The sequence below is a fragment of the Zeugodacus cucurbitae genome, chromosome 2 (assembly GCF_028554725.1).
Source record: "Zeugodacus cucurbitae isolate PBARC_wt_2022May chromosome 2, idZeuCucr1.2, whole genome shotgun sequence".
Taxonomy (NCBI): Eukaryota; Metazoa; Arthropoda; class Insecta; order Diptera; family Tephritidae; genus Zeugodacus; species Zeugodacus cucurbitae.
Genome location: NC_071667.1, coordinates 85,913,423 through 85,933,020, shown reverse-complemented (window position 1 = coordinate 85,933,020; position 19,598 = coordinate 85,913,423). Strand labels below are relative to the sequence as shown.

At 39.5% G+C, this 19,598-nt stretch overlaps 2 protein-coding genes and 1 long non-coding RNA gene across 4 annotated transcripts; 2 read left to right on the top strand and 1 right to left on the bottom strand.

Annotated features, from left to right (window-relative positions):
* Positions 1–14,400: 14,400 nt before the first annotated feature.
* Positions 14,401–15,580, top strand: LOC105217972 (general odorant-binding protein 99a). 2 transcript variants are annotated; one of them, XM_054232966.1, is made up of 2 exons: positions 14,401–14,577; positions 15,058–15,580. In XM_054232966.1, the coding sequence occupies exons 1-2, from the start codon at positions 14,575–14,577 to the stop codon at positions 15,442–15,444; spliced, it is 390 nt and encodes a 129-aa protein (XP_054088941.1). In that variant the 5' UTR covers positions 14,401–14,574; the 3' UTR covers positions 15,445–15,580. The 2 variants fall into 2 exon arrangements, with proteins under 2 accessions (XP_054088941.1, XP_011191566.2); XM_011193264.3 differs by lacking the exon at positions 14,401–14,577 and adding an exon at positions 14,631–14,847.
* LOC105220718 (uncharacterized) lies at positions 15,544–18,924 on the bottom strand. Its single transcript, XM_029045086.2, has 5 exons — positions 18,758–18,924; positions 18,358–18,684; positions 17,966–18,271; positions 16,206–16,544; positions 15,544–16,145 (listed from the first exon to the last, which is right to left on the bottom strand). The coding sequence occupies exons 1-5, from the start codon at positions 18,797–18,799 to the stop codon at positions 15,720–15,722; spliced, it is 1,440 nt and encodes a 479-aa protein (XP_028900919.2). The 5' UTR covers positions 18,800–18,924; the 3' UTR covers positions 15,544–15,719.
* Positions 16,737–18,271, top strand: LOC128922464 (uncharacterized). The gene is made up of 2 exons (XR_008471670.1): positions 16,737–17,343; positions 17,423–18,271. It is a non-coding gene; the product is annotated as an uncharacterized LOC128922464 (long non-coding RNA).
* Positions 18,925–19,598: the final 674 nt, after the last annotated feature.

The following is a 19,598-nucleotide window of genomic DNA, read 5'->3' as shown; positions in this document are numbered from 1 at the left end:
TATACAATTTTATCAGTGCCTTAATGCTGGCAAGTGAAGTGCTGAGAAAAACAAAAAACATAACATAATAACCGTTAGCAGTTAGCAGTTACAACGGTACAGCGGTACAATGCCGTGTGCATGGGAAACCAACTGAAAATTGCTGCGTACAGAATATTTCGTTCTAGTTATTGTTATTGTTGTTGCTGCATAACAACTCTATTTCCATGCGCCAATGGCGCAGATGTATTGGTCGGCTGCATGCTGACGCGCTCACACCCCGCAACTACGTGACGCGTTTTACTAATTCCATTGCGGTTCTGTGCTGGACTCCATACACATTTCCATTGACTATTCACAAGGTGGCCGTTCCGTTCTATTCCGTTCGATTGCTCTATTTTTATCCACATAAGCCCGTGTTTAAAGCAAATACATTCTGTGCTTTTTGGTTACGTCTTGTTGACTTTATTTTAATTTCTGTTTTTTTTTGTTTTTTGGTTTTTTTGTTGACGAATTTCTGGCAGCTCTTCACCTCAAATTGTGGCCAGGGCTGTGGGAAACTAGATCAAAATCGATTTTAGCATATAAATGTGGTCTCTTCACACCAATAACGGCACTTTTATGCTTCTTCAATAGCCATTTACAGTTGGAGTGTTGGCTGGCCAAAATTTATTGCCACATTTGGTCGCATGTTGTTGTTGGATTGTTCGTTCGATTTAAAAAGCAACTAATTGATGACTTGCCAACTGACAAATTGGGCTTAATTATTGCGACATTTCTAGAGTTGCGTTACCGTTAGCATGCGAGTGTGCATTTCAATTCCGAATATGTAATGCTCGACGCGAGACTATTCAGCCAGAGCAATGAACTGCTGTACTTCGGAATTTAGTAATTGTTATTATGTATGCTAAATGTACTGGAATTTCTAAGTGTGTATCGAAATTGGAAAGAAAAAAATCTTAATATAAATCGGAGACAACGGTGATAACGTTTTACCATATTAGTTATTATAATAATTTCATTAACGAGTTCACCCTAGGAATTAAATGAGAGTAAAACGATAGCATCTCTGAGTAAGAGGACGCATTTATAATGTCTTAACGCAATTACGTTGCCGAAGAGGTTTCCTAGCGTACTCGAGACTGTGTATGATTCCATATTATATTGTTTCATTTCCAGGAGAGAAATGGATCTGTAAGATCTACAGAATATTTCCCTACAATCGGCTCTAAATAAAAAAACTCTAGAATTGAGAGATAATGACTGTATCCACATCCAACGCAGATTATTTTATTCAAAAAAGCTTAACTAAGGTACTCTTCCAATGTATTTGTGGTATCAATGAACTTAACTCGGCTATGGATTACACCCATAATGCCGTCAATTGCGAATATACGGTTTTTTATTTACGAAGACTGATACGGATATAAACCCCAAGATGCCTTTATGACCGTAAGTCACTAGAAAGAGAAAAGCCGGAACCGGGAAAGTAAAATTATTATGAACTTGTTAAGTTCACTATAATGTTTGTAGGCCTCAATTCAAATTACAGTTACAAATCCCTCGTGCTATTTAATCTGCATAAAGCATACGGGTATTTAAGCCTCCAAAATGCATGATTTTCGGCAATGAAATAAAAGCGATGCGCTTCAAATTTGAGTACGCGATTATATAACTCGTGAAGGATTATTCTCAGCGCTGCGCTAAACGCGCATGCCGCTCAAGCGTAAATTCAGTTAAACGCTGGAAAATATACGCTTGGCAACATTGAATTTTGCATGCACCAAGAACCATAGAAACGGGCATTAACATGCATATATACACACACACATCTAACTGAATATGGAGTACAAACAGCCCATCATCGACGAGCAGGCATTCAGCCAAATTCACTATTTCTGATTTACACTGACATATTGTATATGTCTATAACTGTGAATTTTCCATATACACATATGAATATCTGCTAACACACTCGCGTTTGTGTGCGCTTTGCATTTCTCTATTTATATTCATTTCCGATTTAAAATTCGGACATATTTGCATTGAATGTGAGTTTAGAGCGCTGCGCGAGTAACGGTATTTTTATATCGAAAGTGGGTTGGGGAGAAATTTGCGATAGTTTAAGTGATTGAATGCATTTCGAAATTACAAATTTACTCAGGCAAGGCAAACCGTTAGATACACCTATTTTAAAAGTAACTGTAATGGAAATTTTTTTTTTTTCAAATTTCGTCACAGTATTCAACATGAATTCTAAAAAATATATGCTTATTTTGAAAATAGGGTTTTCAGATTAAATATCCCGTTATCTATATGTGAAATTAGCATTGTTAGAGCATTGTATGCAAACAATTAATTATACATATTTAATCTGGTCCATCGTTAAACTGTGGGGTGGAGTAGCTTAAATGCTGAAAATACTTTATTTTTCCCATTCTTCATTCCATCAGAAAAACTGTAATCGCGGCGGATTTTTTGATTATTCGCTTGCTTGTGCGTTTTGTCGGCTTGTTCGCTTGACAGGTTGATGGCAGTGCTAATAACTGGTGGGGATAGTGGTTGCTGTTGAGAAGGTGTGGCATATGTTGAGATACTTGTCAAAACGTGTCAGGAAAATTGTCATCATATATCTATATATATTATTAAAAGAGTAGAACCCTAATGTAAATAATCAAATGATATTATTTGGATAGTTGATAGCCATTTAATAGAAATAAAATGATAGAGAAACAGAAACACAATCAAGTTCCTTAAATTTGTCAACAACTCCAAACTGCTCAGGGAAGAGAAAAAATTCAAAATAATTCGTCATTCGGTATGCACCTTGCGGTCTTCTAAGTGAGCTTCATCTATCGTCTATCTTGAATTTTCGGCCATGTCTGCGGCTGGCGTTGCACTCAGTGAGTTGCTGCTTTTTTTGCAACGGCACATTTGCTCAAATGTTGTTAGAGAACAACAAAGGCGAAAAGCAGAAGAAAAATGCAAAAATGGACGACACTAAATTGGTCAGTGGCAGCAAAACAAGTCGTTGACGTGGAATGAAACAGCCATGACGAAAGACAGAAGAATGCAATGGCAGAAATAAAACAAAAAAATCGAAAAAATTGTTAAGGATGGGCATGATATAGAAAACCCTCTCCACGGAACACTTCGATCACTGACTTGAGAATTTTTGGTAATATATAAGATTCCTGGAACACATCATCTCCTAGAGTTTTCTCTCGACTGAGTCCTTTAAACACCTGGTTATTTATTCATCTAAGAATAAAGTTTGGGACTATAATAGTTATATATTTACATATCGATTTTGATTCCCCATGGATGTATTATGGAGTCTATGAGCAAAATTAGAGCCAAATCATCTTCCCTACTTTACAGTTCTTTGAAAACGTAAGAGCTTCAAGTATCCAAAACCTTTTGAGTGGAATGGATAATCTCCTCCGTTCTCTGAGTTGACAAACAGTGGAAAAAAGAAGAAGTAGAAGAATACACATAGTTGTCGCTGCAGCTGTAGCCTCAGGCCAGCCGTTGAGGAGCAGAAATCACCAAGTGAATTTTAAATGACTTTCGAGTGCTGTCGCCCTATTTGCTGCTGCAAGTCACAAATGAATATAACGCATGCGACGACTGAATGTGCTTGTTTGCAAATATTTGTCAGTTTGTGCGAATGCTTTGCTGTCTTTTTGCTATTCAAGAAATGGAATTTTGTGCAACAACGCCGAAAAAAAAACTCAAATGGCGAAAGAAAAATTGGAAATTAGAAAACCTTTGCTGTAACTGGCAGTTTTAAAGGGATGACGGACGCGGTTAACGGCATTGCGTCCATTTTCCATTGACGGCGAAGCAAACGGTCGTGAATTGTTGATGAGTGACCAGAAAGCGCTAACAATGTCAACGGCAAACACGCGTGATGAACGCGCAATTTTCTCTATTTTCTAAGTGCCACGTCGCAATTGCCTACCGACCACCAGCGGCGGGTCATTGGCCAGGAAGGAGAGAAAGGAGTTGCAGACAACCACTCTATTTGTGTTTGTTAGCGCTGCTGTTATTCGCGGCGTTAACAACTGCAACAACAATATTTGTTGTTTACAAACAACTTGACCTCACCGTTAATAGAGAAAACAAAGGGAGGTTAAAAACAGCGGAAACTAAATAAACTGGTCTTCATTTCCGGCGAGCAGTAGGCATTTATGCAATTCATGACTCACGTGTGCCAGCTAGTGCGTTTGCTCAAAACCTTTGGGGCCACTATTTGCCGAGCCTTTTGTTTTTGTTAGCTGCCTGGCCGTGCAGGCGAATGCAGCAGTGAATGAATGCTAAACCGATTTCGAGCGCCTTGCCCGCTCCCGAAAGCATTTCATCGCTACTATTTTCCTTCCAAAACCATTTGTTTGTTTCCAGTTTTTGTTAGAAAGTGCAATTCGAGCGCCGTTTCGCCCGCGCCGCGCCCGCCATCGCTAACCTGTCGGCTACGGCTGGCCAGAAAAATGCAGAAAGCTGTAACCAAATTCTAAGCCATTCTTACTTTTCTACAAGTGTTTTTTGCCACAAATTTCACCTTTTTTTGGGCAAAAGCAACAATAAAAGAGAAATGAAAATTTTAACGGTGTTTTTTAGCACTCTCACATTTCACTCGCATGTTCATCGCCTTTTTGGGGTGTGTTTTTGCGAGATGCTGTGAACATGAGAGCCCTCGCGTCGAACATCGTTATCCACTGGTATTTCTGGTCCAGCCGCTTTATGCTTTTGTGGCATGCCCGACATGCAACAACCAGCTCACACAGTCGGTGCTGCGCTGATGGCTTCACTGCGCCTGTGACGAGGTCAGCGCCAGGAATGGTCGCCGGGCCGCAGTAGGGCGACCTCTTTCGACTCGGTCTGATGGCCCTGGCATATTTCAATTCCGCAAGCATGCGGCACTAAGCTTCGTTGCACACACATGTACGACTACTCCATAAGTAAGCCCTTGTCGGTGTGTGAAGGTGAGTGAGTGTAGCAAACACTTGCCTTCGGGGCACATAACATGGCCATTACAGTTGCAGATCCCCAGCATTTTTTTTTGCGGTACTCCCGTTGATGTCCTTTGAGATAAGCCTGCAACGGTGCAGCATACTGACCGGCTACAAGCGCCGCCATTTACGGCATTTCACATTTGTTTCACATTTGTTTAACACTTTTTTTACGTTTTTCTATGTGCACTTCGTGTGTTCCGTTGAACTCCCAGTTAGCGCTTTGTACTTCTACATCGTTTTGGCAGCGGCGCGTAGAAAACGAAAATGGGTGCAAACTTCAGTTGCACGCCGATGCACACATGTCCGCACACATAAATAACTGAATACAGGGCTCTCAAAGCCACAGCGCTCTCGAGGCACGTGCTCACTAGTTTCGGGCACTGCGACCGTTAGCGTGCAACTTTGATCTCCGGAGAGGCAATTTATGGCACAAAAGCGAAGTTGGAAATTAAACGCTGCGCATATATTTCGGGGCTTAGACTTCTGGACTAGAGAAAGGGAGAAATTTAGAATAAAAAAAATAATTTTTAACGAAAAAATGAGCAGAATTTGAACTATTTTAATTCAAAGGTGAAATATTTCGTAACTTGTTGTCAATAAGTAAGGGCGACTAACATGAGTTTTCAATACATAGCGGATCCAAAATTAAGTATGTCAAGTTTGCAATAGAAAGCGATTAGGAAAATTAAGAATCGAGGACAGCGGGTTCGTATATACTTATCTATATATAATTAGAGCTAAGTACTTTGCTATATGTTTGACAGATCATCTTCTCAAATTTGTTGTGTAAGACTATATACGTATATGCCTCAGGCAACGTGCAGATATTTATTCGGGAAACATGTTGTAGATATAGCTGAGTCTCAATGGAAACAATCACAGATTCGGAATAACCTAAGTTCACTACTACAGTTCACTCTCTCATTGGGAGACACACCAGCAGACTGGCGATACCTTTTAAGGTTAACTGTAGAAGCTACCAAGAAGTAAAAGAAGAGGAGACTACAGCACATCTTCTATGCCGATGTAAAGCTTTGTATAGATAAATATTCGCAACTATAGGTCGCATTTTCCTTGAAGATGTTGCGGAAGTTGCACATTTAAAGCTTTGCGAATTAGTTTACTTTACCAAGACCACAGCTGTGCACGGGGTGGTTCAGAGAGGACTAATAGAGTGAGGGGATTCCAGATTTGATAGTTCACAATGGCCTCCCAAAGTCCTATATGCGTAGGCAAACAACCACTAAATTTAACCTAATTTAGGCCTCCATTCTTGATCCGATCAATCACAAAAAAAATAGTTTGTTTCTAAAAAGAGTCGAACCTGGGCTAGCAGAAGCAAAAATTGGAAATTATTTCATCCATACGGTCTCTCTCCACTCATACAAATCAAGATTTGTAATTTCCGTAAAAAATACGGATTACTCCAATTAAATATGGGCTTTAGCCCTCCAGCAAATCTGCGACATGCGATGACTTCAAATAAAGTATAATGGTGCTGCTTCTACCTTTCCATCATTGCGTCAGTTGGCTATAATAATTGCCAAAATGGATTTAATAGCGATAAAAAAAGCGAAAAGCGCTTCCCTCACACAAACTTGGAGTAGTTATACTCTAATTAAAAATTCGTTAACTTTATGGATTTTTTGTAAAAATCGCCAAAAATAAACTACAACAACAATAAACGCGCTCTGGTAGATAGAAATGCAAGTAAAGCACTTCCGCTTAGCTACACTGCAAACAACGGTAATTTGTGTAATTTGCATGCCAGAGCAGAGTCAAACACAAACGCAAATGCGAAAACAACAAAAAGCGAGACGCAAAAGCGTGCATTTACTGATGGATTACAAATCGGTCGCATCTTTTTGCTGCGGATTTGTAAAAATTTTAAATTTGTATTTTGTCAACAACGTCGAGCGCGATACGAATACATGTGTTCGACGGGACGACGTGTCGACGTGCAGTGCGTCGCCAAATACGCCGAAAATGAATGATATGAAATGAAATGAAATCATCGCGTTTTATTAAAACCGATGCATGGCAAAGCAAACGAATTTGATGATTTCGGACTTTCGCAAGCGCCCGATTGTATAATTCGAGCGTAGGCCCCTCAGCGCACTTTCAAGCCGCCGAGCACTTGCGAACGCATTGGAGTTCATTGACTTCCACATGACTCACGATCACCCATGCCGCAATGGATCCCCCACCAACCGCTAAGCGCCTCTGTACGGGCCGAGTGGACTTGTCCAGGTGTGTTGTGCGTGAGTGATGGCTCAAACTCATCTTTCTAACGCCCGACCATGCCCAGACCACCGGTGTGACCCGTGGCTTATCATGCAGTCAGCGTAATTTCGTCTGCGTCGATTACACGTTTTTTGCAGCGCTCATAATGCACACTCTATTTACTCGCATAACGGTTTTATGAAAACACACTTTTTGCGAAACGAACGCACAGAGACACCCGAGTGTTGTGTGTAACGTGGAAAAAGTCTCGTTAGTACTTGAGCACTTTTTACCAGCCGCCGCCGCCGCAGCAGCATTACACATGCTCGTATTTGTACAATAATTTCATTACTTTTTACATTGTCCGTTGTCCGTTGGATTCGGTTGGATGTTTTCTGTGCAGTTGTGGACTCGCGCTGCATATTTTTCGCTGAAATGTCAAAAATTAAATATCCTGTGCTGCCGGAACCCGCGTGCCAAATGCGCAATTTATTTGCATTGAAAATATTTTCACACTATTGCAACTAATGAATGCTCAGAGCAAAAAGCAAATAGAAAAAAGTCGCCGGAACAAAGCAACAAAAAGTGTCCGATTCGATCGATTTTTCTGTGAGCTCTGAAATTACATTACATTTCATTTGAAATATTGTCAAGGATATTTGATACAATAATTTATTTCTTTTTTATGGGCGAACCACGCCTAGCTTTGTGCGTTCAACAGAAGGTGTGAATAACAGCTGCAGTTGACTGCTAAATGCTTTCCAGCTGGAGAGGTCATAAGTTGTTGATTGAGCACCTTCCAGACGGGTTACATTTTCGTCTGACGGTCGGATATCCTGTAGGCCCAAATAATATGGAAATGATTAAAGAAGTGTGAGGACCGATTTAAGTGAACCGATGGGAGAGAAGGTCCTCATTTTTTGGTGTATAGTATGTGTGCTAGATCCATTAAGGAGTCTAAACGGTTTAGGCCAATTAGTAGCTAAATTGGAGACTGAGTTATAGTTTTAGATGGTTTTTCGATGAACGGCTGTTTGTGGGCGTGGCAATGGTCCGATTCTGCCCTTATCCAACTTCCACAGAGCGATGTTCCTTCCCTCAAGATATCTCAACTCTATACCAAATTACACCTTCAACCCATATTCTAACTTCAACATAGATTTCGGATATTACCCAAAAAGGTTTCGGACAAAAAAAGCTTTAAACCCTAAAAACACGTTTAGCTTGAAATTTAAGGTTAGTATCTTTTTACAATAAACTGACTTCGAAATTTATTTAATAATATTGCTGAAGGTCAAAAATCAAAATAAATTGGAAATATTACAATTAAAACGCCAATTTTTGTACTCCCACTATTCAGGTGAAAAACGTCACAAAAATTGATGTTGTTGCAATAAAATTGTTGGGAATTAGTTGAAAATTTTGTTTACGAGAAATTTAATTAATTTGTATACAATTTCCACTAATTTGCGTAACAAGTGAATGTAAACGGTTTAAACATTTTATAAAATGCAAATTTCTTCGGAAATTTCGATGGACTGAAAATGTTAAAAATTGCTAAGCATGCTACGAGTGTGTAAAATGGAGTTATGTGCAAAATGGAACAAGTGAAATCGAATTAAAAACTGAAAATTCAAATGCACTAGAAAGTGAATTGTAAATACAACGCGCTAAAAAGTGTAAAAACTCGCCGCCTCAGCGATGAGAAAGTGGAGCGAAAATCTACAAAAATATTTGCAAAAATATTTATAAAGGGTGGGTGGGAGCTGTGCAACGCTGGCGCACTGCACTACAAATGGGCAAATGAAAACAAAAACATTAAAAATTCAATTTGAGGCACTCGAAAAAGGCAATGGAAAAATAACAATGGCGACAAGAGCAATAGCCAACATAACAATGACGATTAGAGGCATCGAGCAACAATGCAAAGCGGGCGCGGGCGCGGAATAGGTAGCAGCAGCGAGCAACAGGATATCCGCGGAAACGCTCGAATTTTTATTATTTTTCCTATTCATTTTTACAATTTGTATCTATGCCTTTAGCAATACAGTTTTTACCGTTACATACAGTACATATAGCATGACATTCGAAAAACAATCAACAGTGTACTACAAATCTGTAACGAAGCCACCTGCAGCCCACAAAGCCAACGCAAATGCGAAAAACTAAATAGCATTTTCGTGGAAAAGTCGGCAAAGTTTCTAGGCAATAAACTCGCGAGATAATATTCAATAAACTCAAGCTCACCTTCACTTACTTTGACTTTAATTAGTGTCTCTGAGTATCTGAAGAAATATAGATTATATGCGTCGGCTTGTGTATAGAGCGACAGATGCTTGGGCCTCTGTGACAAATAGAATGTATTAGGTCGTCCGAAGCATTTAAAGCAGTAGTCTGCTTTACAGACTTCAAAAAATCGATTTTTTGTTTTGTTTTAAATCTCTTCCAAAACTATCCAAGAATATGCCTTTAAAATTCCAGAGCCCAATTCGACACATTATCGAAGCTAGATCAGTTTTAGTGTCCGAGCGTCGAGCAGGTGCGAATGCTCAGGCAGACCTTTAAAGCGCGTTTTCTCGAGTTTTCATTTTCACAAGTGTTAGAAAACGGTGCCGCCGATAGCAAAAATAATATATGTCCGAAAAAACCAAAGTGATCTAGCTTCAGTATTAAATTATCTTCTATTTGAACTAAAAAAGTTAGACAAAAGTATTATTTAAACTACTTGTTTTGCAACTTAAAGTCAATTTTTTTTCTTAAAAAAGTGAATTTTTTTTCAAACTTCGAAAAAATTTGGAATTTTATAACTTCTTCGGTATTTTTTTGGTTCATAAAGAAAAGAAACTTATAACAATTAAAAAAAATTTGGTTCGACTGTTTCAGATGCATCGCACGACCTCCATCACCGGCACCGATTTACAAGTGCGGACTCCAGGCGCTCCAGAAAAATACTTACAACTTTGAAAAAATTTCAATATTTTTTAATAATAAATATTGTTTTTTAAGCCTTAAATATAGTACACTATCGTCTTTAAATTCCGTTTACCACAATCATTTCCTTCCCCTTCAAAAAAAAATTGCTAAAAAAAACGCTTTTTTTTGGCTTCTAGAGCAGACTACTGCCTCAAGCCATATCCCGAAGCACCGCTCCTAGTCAAAAAGTGATATTTCTTTATTTAAAAAATAATAATCGAGAATTTTGTGTGTTTAATAAAGTCAACATTTATAAAATTGTGGATCGAATATAAATATTCGATAAGATGTTAGGACCTTCCGGCAAGATTCAATAAAAGTATAAATTTCTTTATTACTGGAGTATTTTCTCAGTTTTTAGAATCTGAAAAGAATCCATCAACTATTGCATATTGCATCAACATACGCACAAGCTTCTAACGAGCCAAAAACAATCCGTTGGCAGGGCAAGCTAAGTCAAAGGCCGTCTCGTAAAAAAAACAAAATATTTCACTGTTTGAAACTCTTTCTTGTTTCTTTTTAAAACACCCAAAATCGGACACACAACGCATTAAATGCCCCGAATTTAGTATTTAGTTAAGTCGGCATTTCCGAACGCTTTTGTTGGCGGCCAAGCACACAGAATGCAGCCGGCAACGGAAGTGGCTGCAGCGACGAAGGTGCCAAGGCATAAATCAGCCTTTATAGTTATATACGCCACACACATATGTAAATGCGAGTGTTTGTCCGTGTGTTTGTTCGAATTCGCTGGCGTGCATTTATCTCCGCGCTCGGCATTAACACTTTGCAAACCAAATTTTGCGCATAATTAATTTTTATTGCACCGCAGCGAGTTAAAAATCAAGTAATTAAATAAAAATATTCAATTTCCATTTAAATTTGTTTATTTTGTTTTGGCGACGCCGCTTTTGTGCGCGCACACATAAAAGGCAGCGCTTGGCGGCAGTGGCTAAGTAAATTATATAATATAATTTATAATTTGGCGCTGCGCGGCGTTATTTAGTGCGGCCCCGATTAGTGTCGTCTAGTGCAATGACAACGAAGCGATGCACATTTCATTAAAGCGCACAGATTATTTATGCTTCTCTATCTCTCTGTCTCTGTGTGAGTGTGTGTGTGTGTGTGTGAGCATCGGTGTATATTTCCAAGGCGAAAGGGTGTGTGTGTGCGCTTGTATTGGTGTGGCAAATTGCAATAGCCTAATTCCCGAATGTCAACGATCAATCAATTTATTTGCTGTAACAAATGGTCGCACGCTCGCATCCGTTTATTAAATTGATAATTTGTGGTTAATTTTTAGTGAAAAGCTCTAAATGCTGGGCGAGACCGCACCGCAGCCGCAAGCTGTAATTACATGCGATTTATTACGAGTTAATGCATTTTTGCACACACACACACACACCGTCACACACACGTGCCGAGCCAATATATTAATGTGTATTAAATTACCAAAGAACGCATAACCAATTATGCTGCAATTGCTGCTGCTGCCTGGCATTGCTATTGTTATTGTCCAGCTCGAACGGAAATGAATGCACGCGTGTGTTCTTGCAATCCGCTGTGCGCGTGTTGTTGTTGTTGTTGTTTGGGGTTTTTAATTATTATATTGCAAATTTGTATTTAATGTAATTAATCCATTGTTATTCGCGGAACACGAGCGCACACACCTCCACACACGGACGCCCAGCAAATACAAGAGCAAAACCGCATGGCCGATTGCACTTATTGTGCTCTCTCGCATTGCTTACAAGTGCATACACATACATAATTTTGTACAGTGACAGCGGAAAGTGTGGCACTATATAATGATTGGTACCTCAGCTGTCTAAAGGAATTAGACTTATTAGTGGGGGTATTAACCAAACTCTCTAGAGTCTTTTCCGTTAGTTACTTCCTTATATAGTCTTAAAATGGAGGAAATCGGATTATAACCACGCCCACTTCCCATACAAAGGTTATGTTGAAAACTACTAAAATACTTTAATTCAATAAGGAAAAATGTCAGAAACCTTAAATTTCATGCTAAAGATGACACAGAAGGACTATACTGAAATTTGTAAACCAAATTTAAAAGGGCGTGGGTCCGATTAGGGGTCAAAAATCATGACTACTCGACCAATTTCAAAGGAATCCCTTTCGAACTATTATATTTCCTTGGCATCAAAATGCTATACTTTGCAAATGGAAAGACATCGATTCACGGCCACGCCTACTTCTCATATACCACAATTTTGAAGTCCATCTGATTCGTCCTTTTGCACAAATACTGTATTTTTAGTGTGGCATAGCCCGTATAAAAATCACTGAAACCAGATTGTAACTTTTCTCATATCATATCGCTCATATCGAACATGACGTCTAATTTTTAATTGAAAATATTCGTAAATCTCTCAGATATCATAAATAAATTCATGTGCACATGGCACAGAGGTCAAAAATGGTAAAAATCAATCCAATATAACTCATGGCTATTCCCCATAGACCTCATATCGGATTTTCAAACTGCCGGTGGACTTTATACCGTATGTATCGGTTATTATATGAGATATCTTAGAAAAATTAAGAGAACGTAAAATCTTAGATATAACGTAGTTTGTTTGTCAAATAGTTGAAATGGTTGAGGATTTATCAAAGTCTCCTTACACTATATATAATGATTTTTGTTTTCTAGTGGACTTTATTCGGAATATGTGGATCAAATTGTGTGTTCTCTTAATAAAATTAAATGAATTAAGCCCCTGCTTACTTGTTAAAATAGCCTTTGACCTTTGTTGGAATCAACAACAGACGTGGAGTTGTGATTTTTAATTGCATAATGAAGAATTTCGTTCAATATTATAATATTTTTAAGAAACAATTCTATTAGATGTTAAGCTGTTTGTAATTTACACTTCACTTCTTCTTTCTGTACTATTGCTGCCATTATTTTTAGCACCACTGTAAGCAACTCATTTACATATTTACTTACATACCGCTATGTGTATACCCGTGTATGTTGTCAGGGAATTTTATTAAATGGTGTATGCACATACTTAAGTGGTAAATGGGATATTGGACCCGCACTTCACTTCCAGAGTACACGCACACTTGTAAATACATCCGACATAAGTGTATTTACATAAGCAACCACAAGTAATACACATACACTTATGTATATGCATCTGTATATATACAGGGTGTGCGCTTGCTTGTTGACTTACGTCCTTCCACCGTAGTGAATTTGTACAATTGGTTATTCAAAAATCAAATTAAATTCTCAAGTGGCTTATGAACTCATATTCCCATTGAAAGTACTGGCGGGGTTGGCTCTCAAGTGACTAATGCCCTTTTAAGTCTCTAATGTGCTGCCAATTGTTCCATTCCGTTAATGCCAATAACCGTAAACATGAAATGCGAATTTAAATTCAATTGATTATATAATTTTGTAATTGTTTTAAACAGAGGCAAATTAGAGGCTGTGTGATTATGGACTGATTATCGGAACCATAACGAATAAAATAATATTAAAAAATTTAGAGCGTATAGTCTGTATAGCTATATGTATAGTATAGCCGTCTTCTTAATACATATGATATACAACAAAGTAAGTGATTTAGACTCCATTACCGTCTATATATCGTAGACAAACCTAGACATCTACAGACGGCAATAGAAGCCTTAGTTACCTCCCTTTTAGTATTTTTGTAATGCTTTCCTTCACTAAAAACCTTAGTAATTACCGCTAACCTCATGATTTTCCAAGAGTTATCAATGAATGATGTGCAAAATGGACTTGGATTACGGTACAAATACTTATAATACGAGTATACGAAATTCTCAAAAAATAAAGACGTTGGGATTCAATAGATTTGATGGAGAGAATATTCTTAAGAGACAACCTGATACCAAACACACAAAATGAGTTATATAATTGACGTTAAAGCCAGCAACGGATGGCAAGCGTAGAGACAACGAAAGCGATAGTTGTGCCATTGGCGTCTGGAAGGGGAGTCGGAGTGTGGAGCCAGCAAGAAGTGTAAAACAAGTTTGGTGGAATGCTAATGGGAATACATGACAAATAAAACAAAACTGGGAGTACCACAATAGCACAGCGACGAAACCACACCAGCCACCACAGCGCGGATGGCTGATTGACTGCATAGCGGTAGTTGGCCGATAAGTTGGCGACAGCAGCCGCTGGTTTCGTAGGTGTATCTATGCCCGTTTGTCGCGCATTACAGGCACACAGTGAGACCAACGTCGCTGGGTATGTGCATGGCTTGAACTTTCGAGAAAACCTGCACCCAGTCGTGGCGCAGCCTGTTTGGCTCGACTGCGCCAACGAATGCGCGGCCAACTTCCCAAGCGGCAACAACGAGCACAGGCCGAGGCTGAGCCCGAGTAGATGGTAAGTCGACCGCTTGGTAGTTTTGTCTTCTTAAGTAATTTAAATTCAAGTCACACACCTACAAATTGTGAAAAAATCTTGCATACTGGTTTAGTACGTTGTGTCAGCTACGACACTAAACAACCCATAAATTCATCGACGCTCGCTTGCTCACCTGCTTGGCCGCGATAAGATCCGTTGAGACAGTGTAAACGTTGGAGGAAAACTAAACGAACGAAACAAGTAATAATGAAGACCCAGCTGATCTTGTTGCTGGCCTGTGTGGCTTTGGTGAGTGTGGAAGCCATGTGAGGCATAAAAATTCATAAACGCATATTGACAAATTGGCACGGCGACGACAACAAACATTACATAAAATTGTTCGAAAAACAGTAATAACAATGAAGAGTCGCCTAGTTGTTCGGTGTTTTGCGCAATTTTTTTTTCTCAAACCCCTTTAGTGTTCTTTTCTGACATTTATTTTTGTTCCTTCGTCCACAGGTTGCGGGTAAATTCCAGATACGTACAGCTCAGGATGCACTCGCCGCACACGAAGCGTGCCATGATGAGTTTCGCATTCCGGAAGATATTTACGAGAAGTATTTGAACTACGAGTTTCCACCACACAAACGCACCAATTGCTATGTGAAGTGTTTCGTCGAGCGGATGGGTCTCTTCACCGAGGAGAAGGGTTTCGACGAGAAAGCCATTATTGCGCAATTCACAGCGAAGAGTTCAAAGAATTTGGCTAAAGTATCCCATGGCCTGGAGAAGTGCATCGATCACAATGAGCACGATTCGGACACCTGCACCTGGGCTAATCGCGTGTTCTCCTGCTGGATATCCGTGAACCGACCGATTGTGCGCAGAACTTATATTGAGAACTAAGCACTCGATCCGGCATTTGTGATTGCTTAACTGTTAAGTTAATTGTTTCAAAAATTGTTTTTATTCGCGTTTGAAAATATAAAAAAGGGAGGAAATAAATAAATGTAAATATTTCGTTTATTATTTGTGAGCTGCACGACTTGTGTATACTATAGAAGATGAATTAGATTAAAAAATAAAATGGAATTCGCTGAAAACGCGCTGGTTGTACATATAAAATGAATATTTGTTGTATGAATACAGTTATGTGCAACGACTTAATTTAATCCACTAAATTAGGAGGCTTCTTTTACTGCCGCTTCAACTGCATCTGGCTTTTTACTTGTAATCACTGCACTCAGCGTCGTAGTCTCCATTGGATAAGAGCCGTCTGTGTTGTAGTTCAAACGCTCCAAACAGTTGTACTCCTCGTACATCCATTCGCATTTGTCGCGTTTATTTATTTGCTCCGAGCTCACTTTGCAAACATTGGAAGCAGTGGGATTTTGGCGCGTTGGGCCAAACGCTTTGACCCACTTGTCGAAATTCCACTCATAGGTGGGCGTATAGAAATCCATTTTCTCTGCCAAGCATTGAAAGAGACAGGGCACAACTTCTTTGGTAGGGAAGGCGGCGTACTTTTGTAGTTCCTTCATAGTGACATTCAGCTCGGTAGCACAGCTCAGAATGTTCTTGTACGTTTCCAGTGTGTAGAGCTCGGCCTGCGAATAGTTGAGTTAAGTTATTCAAGCATATAGTTCTACGTGCAAATTATCAGGTACCTGTTTCAAGCAGCGCAACCCCGTATAGGCGAACTCGCAACTGTCCTCATTGTAGCGATCGAGCTCATAGCGGCAGTAGTTGAACATATCCGCACCCAAATCATCGGCGATCTGCTGCTTATTCCACTTACTTTCGTCCGCATCGAACCAGCGCTTCATGGACGCGAGGCAACGTGTAAAGCAGGGTATCTCCTCCGACGTCCATTTTGAGTAGCGTGCAACCTTTTGCAGCTCCCCAACCACATCTTTGCTGCCGACTTCATGCAAACATTTCCGTAAAATCTCTGCATCGGATTCGACGTCACGCTCCTCCACCTTTGTTGTAGCAGCGCTGCTAACCTACAAAATCGTTATTTATTTCGTTTTTGTGTCGATATTTTATGATCATCATTAGAGCATTTGCATATTTTAATTAAATATTGATTTTTCATATTTGTGGTTTGGCCAGTTGGACTTTATGAGCTTAAAATTATAATTTACCATTTGTATACAGTACGCGGCGGCGATTAATAACACCGCTTGTGATGCTACGCGAAAAATCATTTTCTACAAAATTCGTTTCGTTGTCGAAGTCTGTTGATTTTGTGGTTCTTTAGAGCCTTAGCCGTGCGTTGAGACTGACTTGGATGGGAAGAATTCGCAGCGAAACGACGCTGTAATGATTTGTGCGCTGAGTTGTTGTTGTATAGATTAACAGTGTTGTGTTCCTTATCAGTGTTTTGAATTATTCTAGCACTTGATACTTGCCCGCGGTAAGCTGATAACGCTACATAAAAATGTTTATTTCGTCATTTTCAGTGACAAACGCGGCGCTCCGGCAGAGGCAAGGTTATCGCTGGGTGCGCCAAAGTGTCATTGCTACATGTAAGCCCAAGCCTTAGGGCTGTAATACATGAGATGAGGAGAAATACTACTTTCATGTGGCTTCGAAGAAATCGTGATCTGCTTATTTGTACATACCTATACTGCAAAATGGGAAAGATCACATTCACTTCACAAGAGAGGAAAACGAATAGAACTGAAGCTGACTACTAAACTTCTGTAGATATTGGTAAAGGTAATTAAAGTAACGGTACAAAAACAATACAATATGGATGTCGCCAAAATAGAAAACCATCTGTCAATATGAACTTCAGAGGTGGGTATATTTTTGTAATAGAAAATGTATGGAAATTCTTGAAATATCATTACTTTCCTTTTCCGATTTTTTTTAATAGGTTGGCAAATATCTAAATTCTCTTGAGGTATCAATATCAAAAATTGTCTCTTTACCTTGAACGCAAAATTTTCTTTCTCGAATTCTCAATGTGTAAGCGGAGTGGCGCTTTGGCTTATCAGCGAAATGCTTCTGTCTGCGTCAGCTTCTACGATGCCATTAACGAATCGGTTGCCTTGAAAACGCAAATGGATTGGAACTCAACTGATAGGCAAGGGAGTCTAGGCTTATTTTGCTGCTACAAAACATTCAACCACACACACACACAAAAATACTTATTTTGTTGAAAACAACAACTTTTACAGTTTTGAGGCTATCAAAACACACAGTGCTGCGGCGAGTTCATTCACAGATTTATTCGCTCGAAGACTGATTATCGCTTCTAAGTTACATAAAGATCAAAACTGATTAAGACAAAATGCACTTTTACTTTTTAGAATTATTTTACTGAGCGTTCTCCGCACGTGTAGTTAGTGTCAATGTTCTAAACCTTTGGTTGAACGAGAGCCAATTTGAAACAAGTGAACTCCTGATACATCCACACACAGGCGTTGCGGTTGCGTCGCTGCCTCAGGCAGTGCTGTACGTCTGCTCCAGCGGCGGGTACGTCCAATTGGGACGTCAGCGCCGGTATGTTCCACTGGCGCGTTTGCTGGCTGTACAGTTCCAAGCGGTCGATGATGCATTTGGTGAAGCACGGTATGGGCTCGCGCACCGGGTTTTTAGCGTAGTCTTTGACGCGCTCCCATTCGTACTGATCTGAGCGATGCAGACAGTCTTTCATGGCCTTTTTCGCCTCCAAGCTGACATTCTTCATGCTCTCGATTAGCACGAAAGGATCATTCTCCAACTGCAATGCGAAGAGACGCATATATATGACCGTTAATTAATGTTTCCTCGTATATATGTATATTTAGTAAGACTTTTATAACTCACATTGACAAGGCAGTGAAATCCATTATAGGCATGTTGGCAACTATCACTCACGGGTTCCATGCGGTGCTTGCATGCCTTGTGCAGCGGTTGGCCGAACTGCTTGATCACCTGCTCGTCTTTGAAGCCCACCGACTCGTCGAATACGTCAAACATATTCTTGATGTAGCACTTGCTGAAGCACGGTATCTCCTCATACCGCTCCGACCAGTCCTTGAAGCGTGTCAAGCGCCGTGCGTTTCCCTCCGTTAAACCGCCATATCTTTGCAGACAATTGGAAATTATACGAGCTTCCTCGACATCGGGTTGGACAACTGCCGCCGAAGGAGACTGAGAACCAAAAACCAAAATGTATTAAGCTTAGCGAGGACTCAAGAAAGCGTTTGCGGTGTAGACCACTTACTATGATTGCCGCTGCGAATAGGAAAATTGAAATAAATTTCATCGTTTCGTGTGCGCTCTGTGTTCGCGCTTAATACGTAAGGAGCTAAAGTGGGTCTCTTGTGCGATTAGATTGCGCGCAGGTCTTGAACTGCCCGTTTCGATGGCAATTCGCTGTAGCGAATTTCTTTTGGCATACCTATTTGGCGATTATCAGCGTACTCTACACATGGCGAACATAAAGAATCGAGAATTGCTCAATAGTTGCTGATAACCTAAATTATTTGGGCATCGTTCGTCTAACGATTGAAATGAGCTTCTTAATCAAATTTAGAAGGCCAGTTGCCGGAGATGAGTTGTTTATACATTTTGCTTTGTTGTTTCCATAACCAATCGTAAAATATTATTTATTTCAATTTGTAGAATTTTAGTTCGGTGTGGGGAGATATTTAAACGGATATCGAGAATAAAAAATCATCAAGCCACACTTATAATTCTAAGCATCCCTGTCTCATAGCTGTTTTTGGATATGCTTCCGTCTTATCACAGTACTATACTGCAAAATCGACTTTTTTTTGGTATTGTGCGAAACTATTTTTTCCAGGAAATTGAGTGATAGGTAAAAAGTTGTATTCTTCCATTTTCGAAGTTAGCCTCCAAAATAGAGATATTGTGATTCGAAGTTCGAGGAAAGTATTTAAAAAAAAAACATTATTAATTACAGGATACATCTACTAAAGAATCCAAAATGTGGATATCACCTACATTTTCCTCTTATTTCGTTCATGCTTCTATGACTGTAATGTTTTGAGAGAAGAGTAAAACGCTTGAACGCTTCCATTGATTTTTTTGGAATGCATTCA

Bases quoted from the DNA above. Each gene is read 5' to 3' on its own strand.
- LOC105217972 (XM_011193264.3), top strand. From the start codon at position 14,806: ATGAAGACCCAGCTGATCTTGTTGCTGGCCTGTGTGGCTTTG. The intron at 14,848-15,057 runs GTGAGTGTGGAA...CTTCGTCCACAG, and splicing joins TGCTGGCCTGTGTGGCTTTG to GTTGCGGGTAAATTCCAGAT.
- LOC105220718 (XM_029045086.2), bottom strand. From the start codon at position 18,799: ATGAAATTTATTTCAATTTTCCTATTCGCAGCGGCAATCATA. The intron at 18,685-18,757 runs GTAAGTGGTCTA...TTTGGTTCTCAG, and splicing joins TATTCGCAGCGGCAATCATA to TCTCCTTCGGCGGCAGTTGT. The intron at 18,272-18,357 runs GTGAGTTATAAA...TTCGCATTGCAG, and splicing joins GATTTCACTGCCTTGTCAAT to TTGGAGAATGATCCTTTCGT.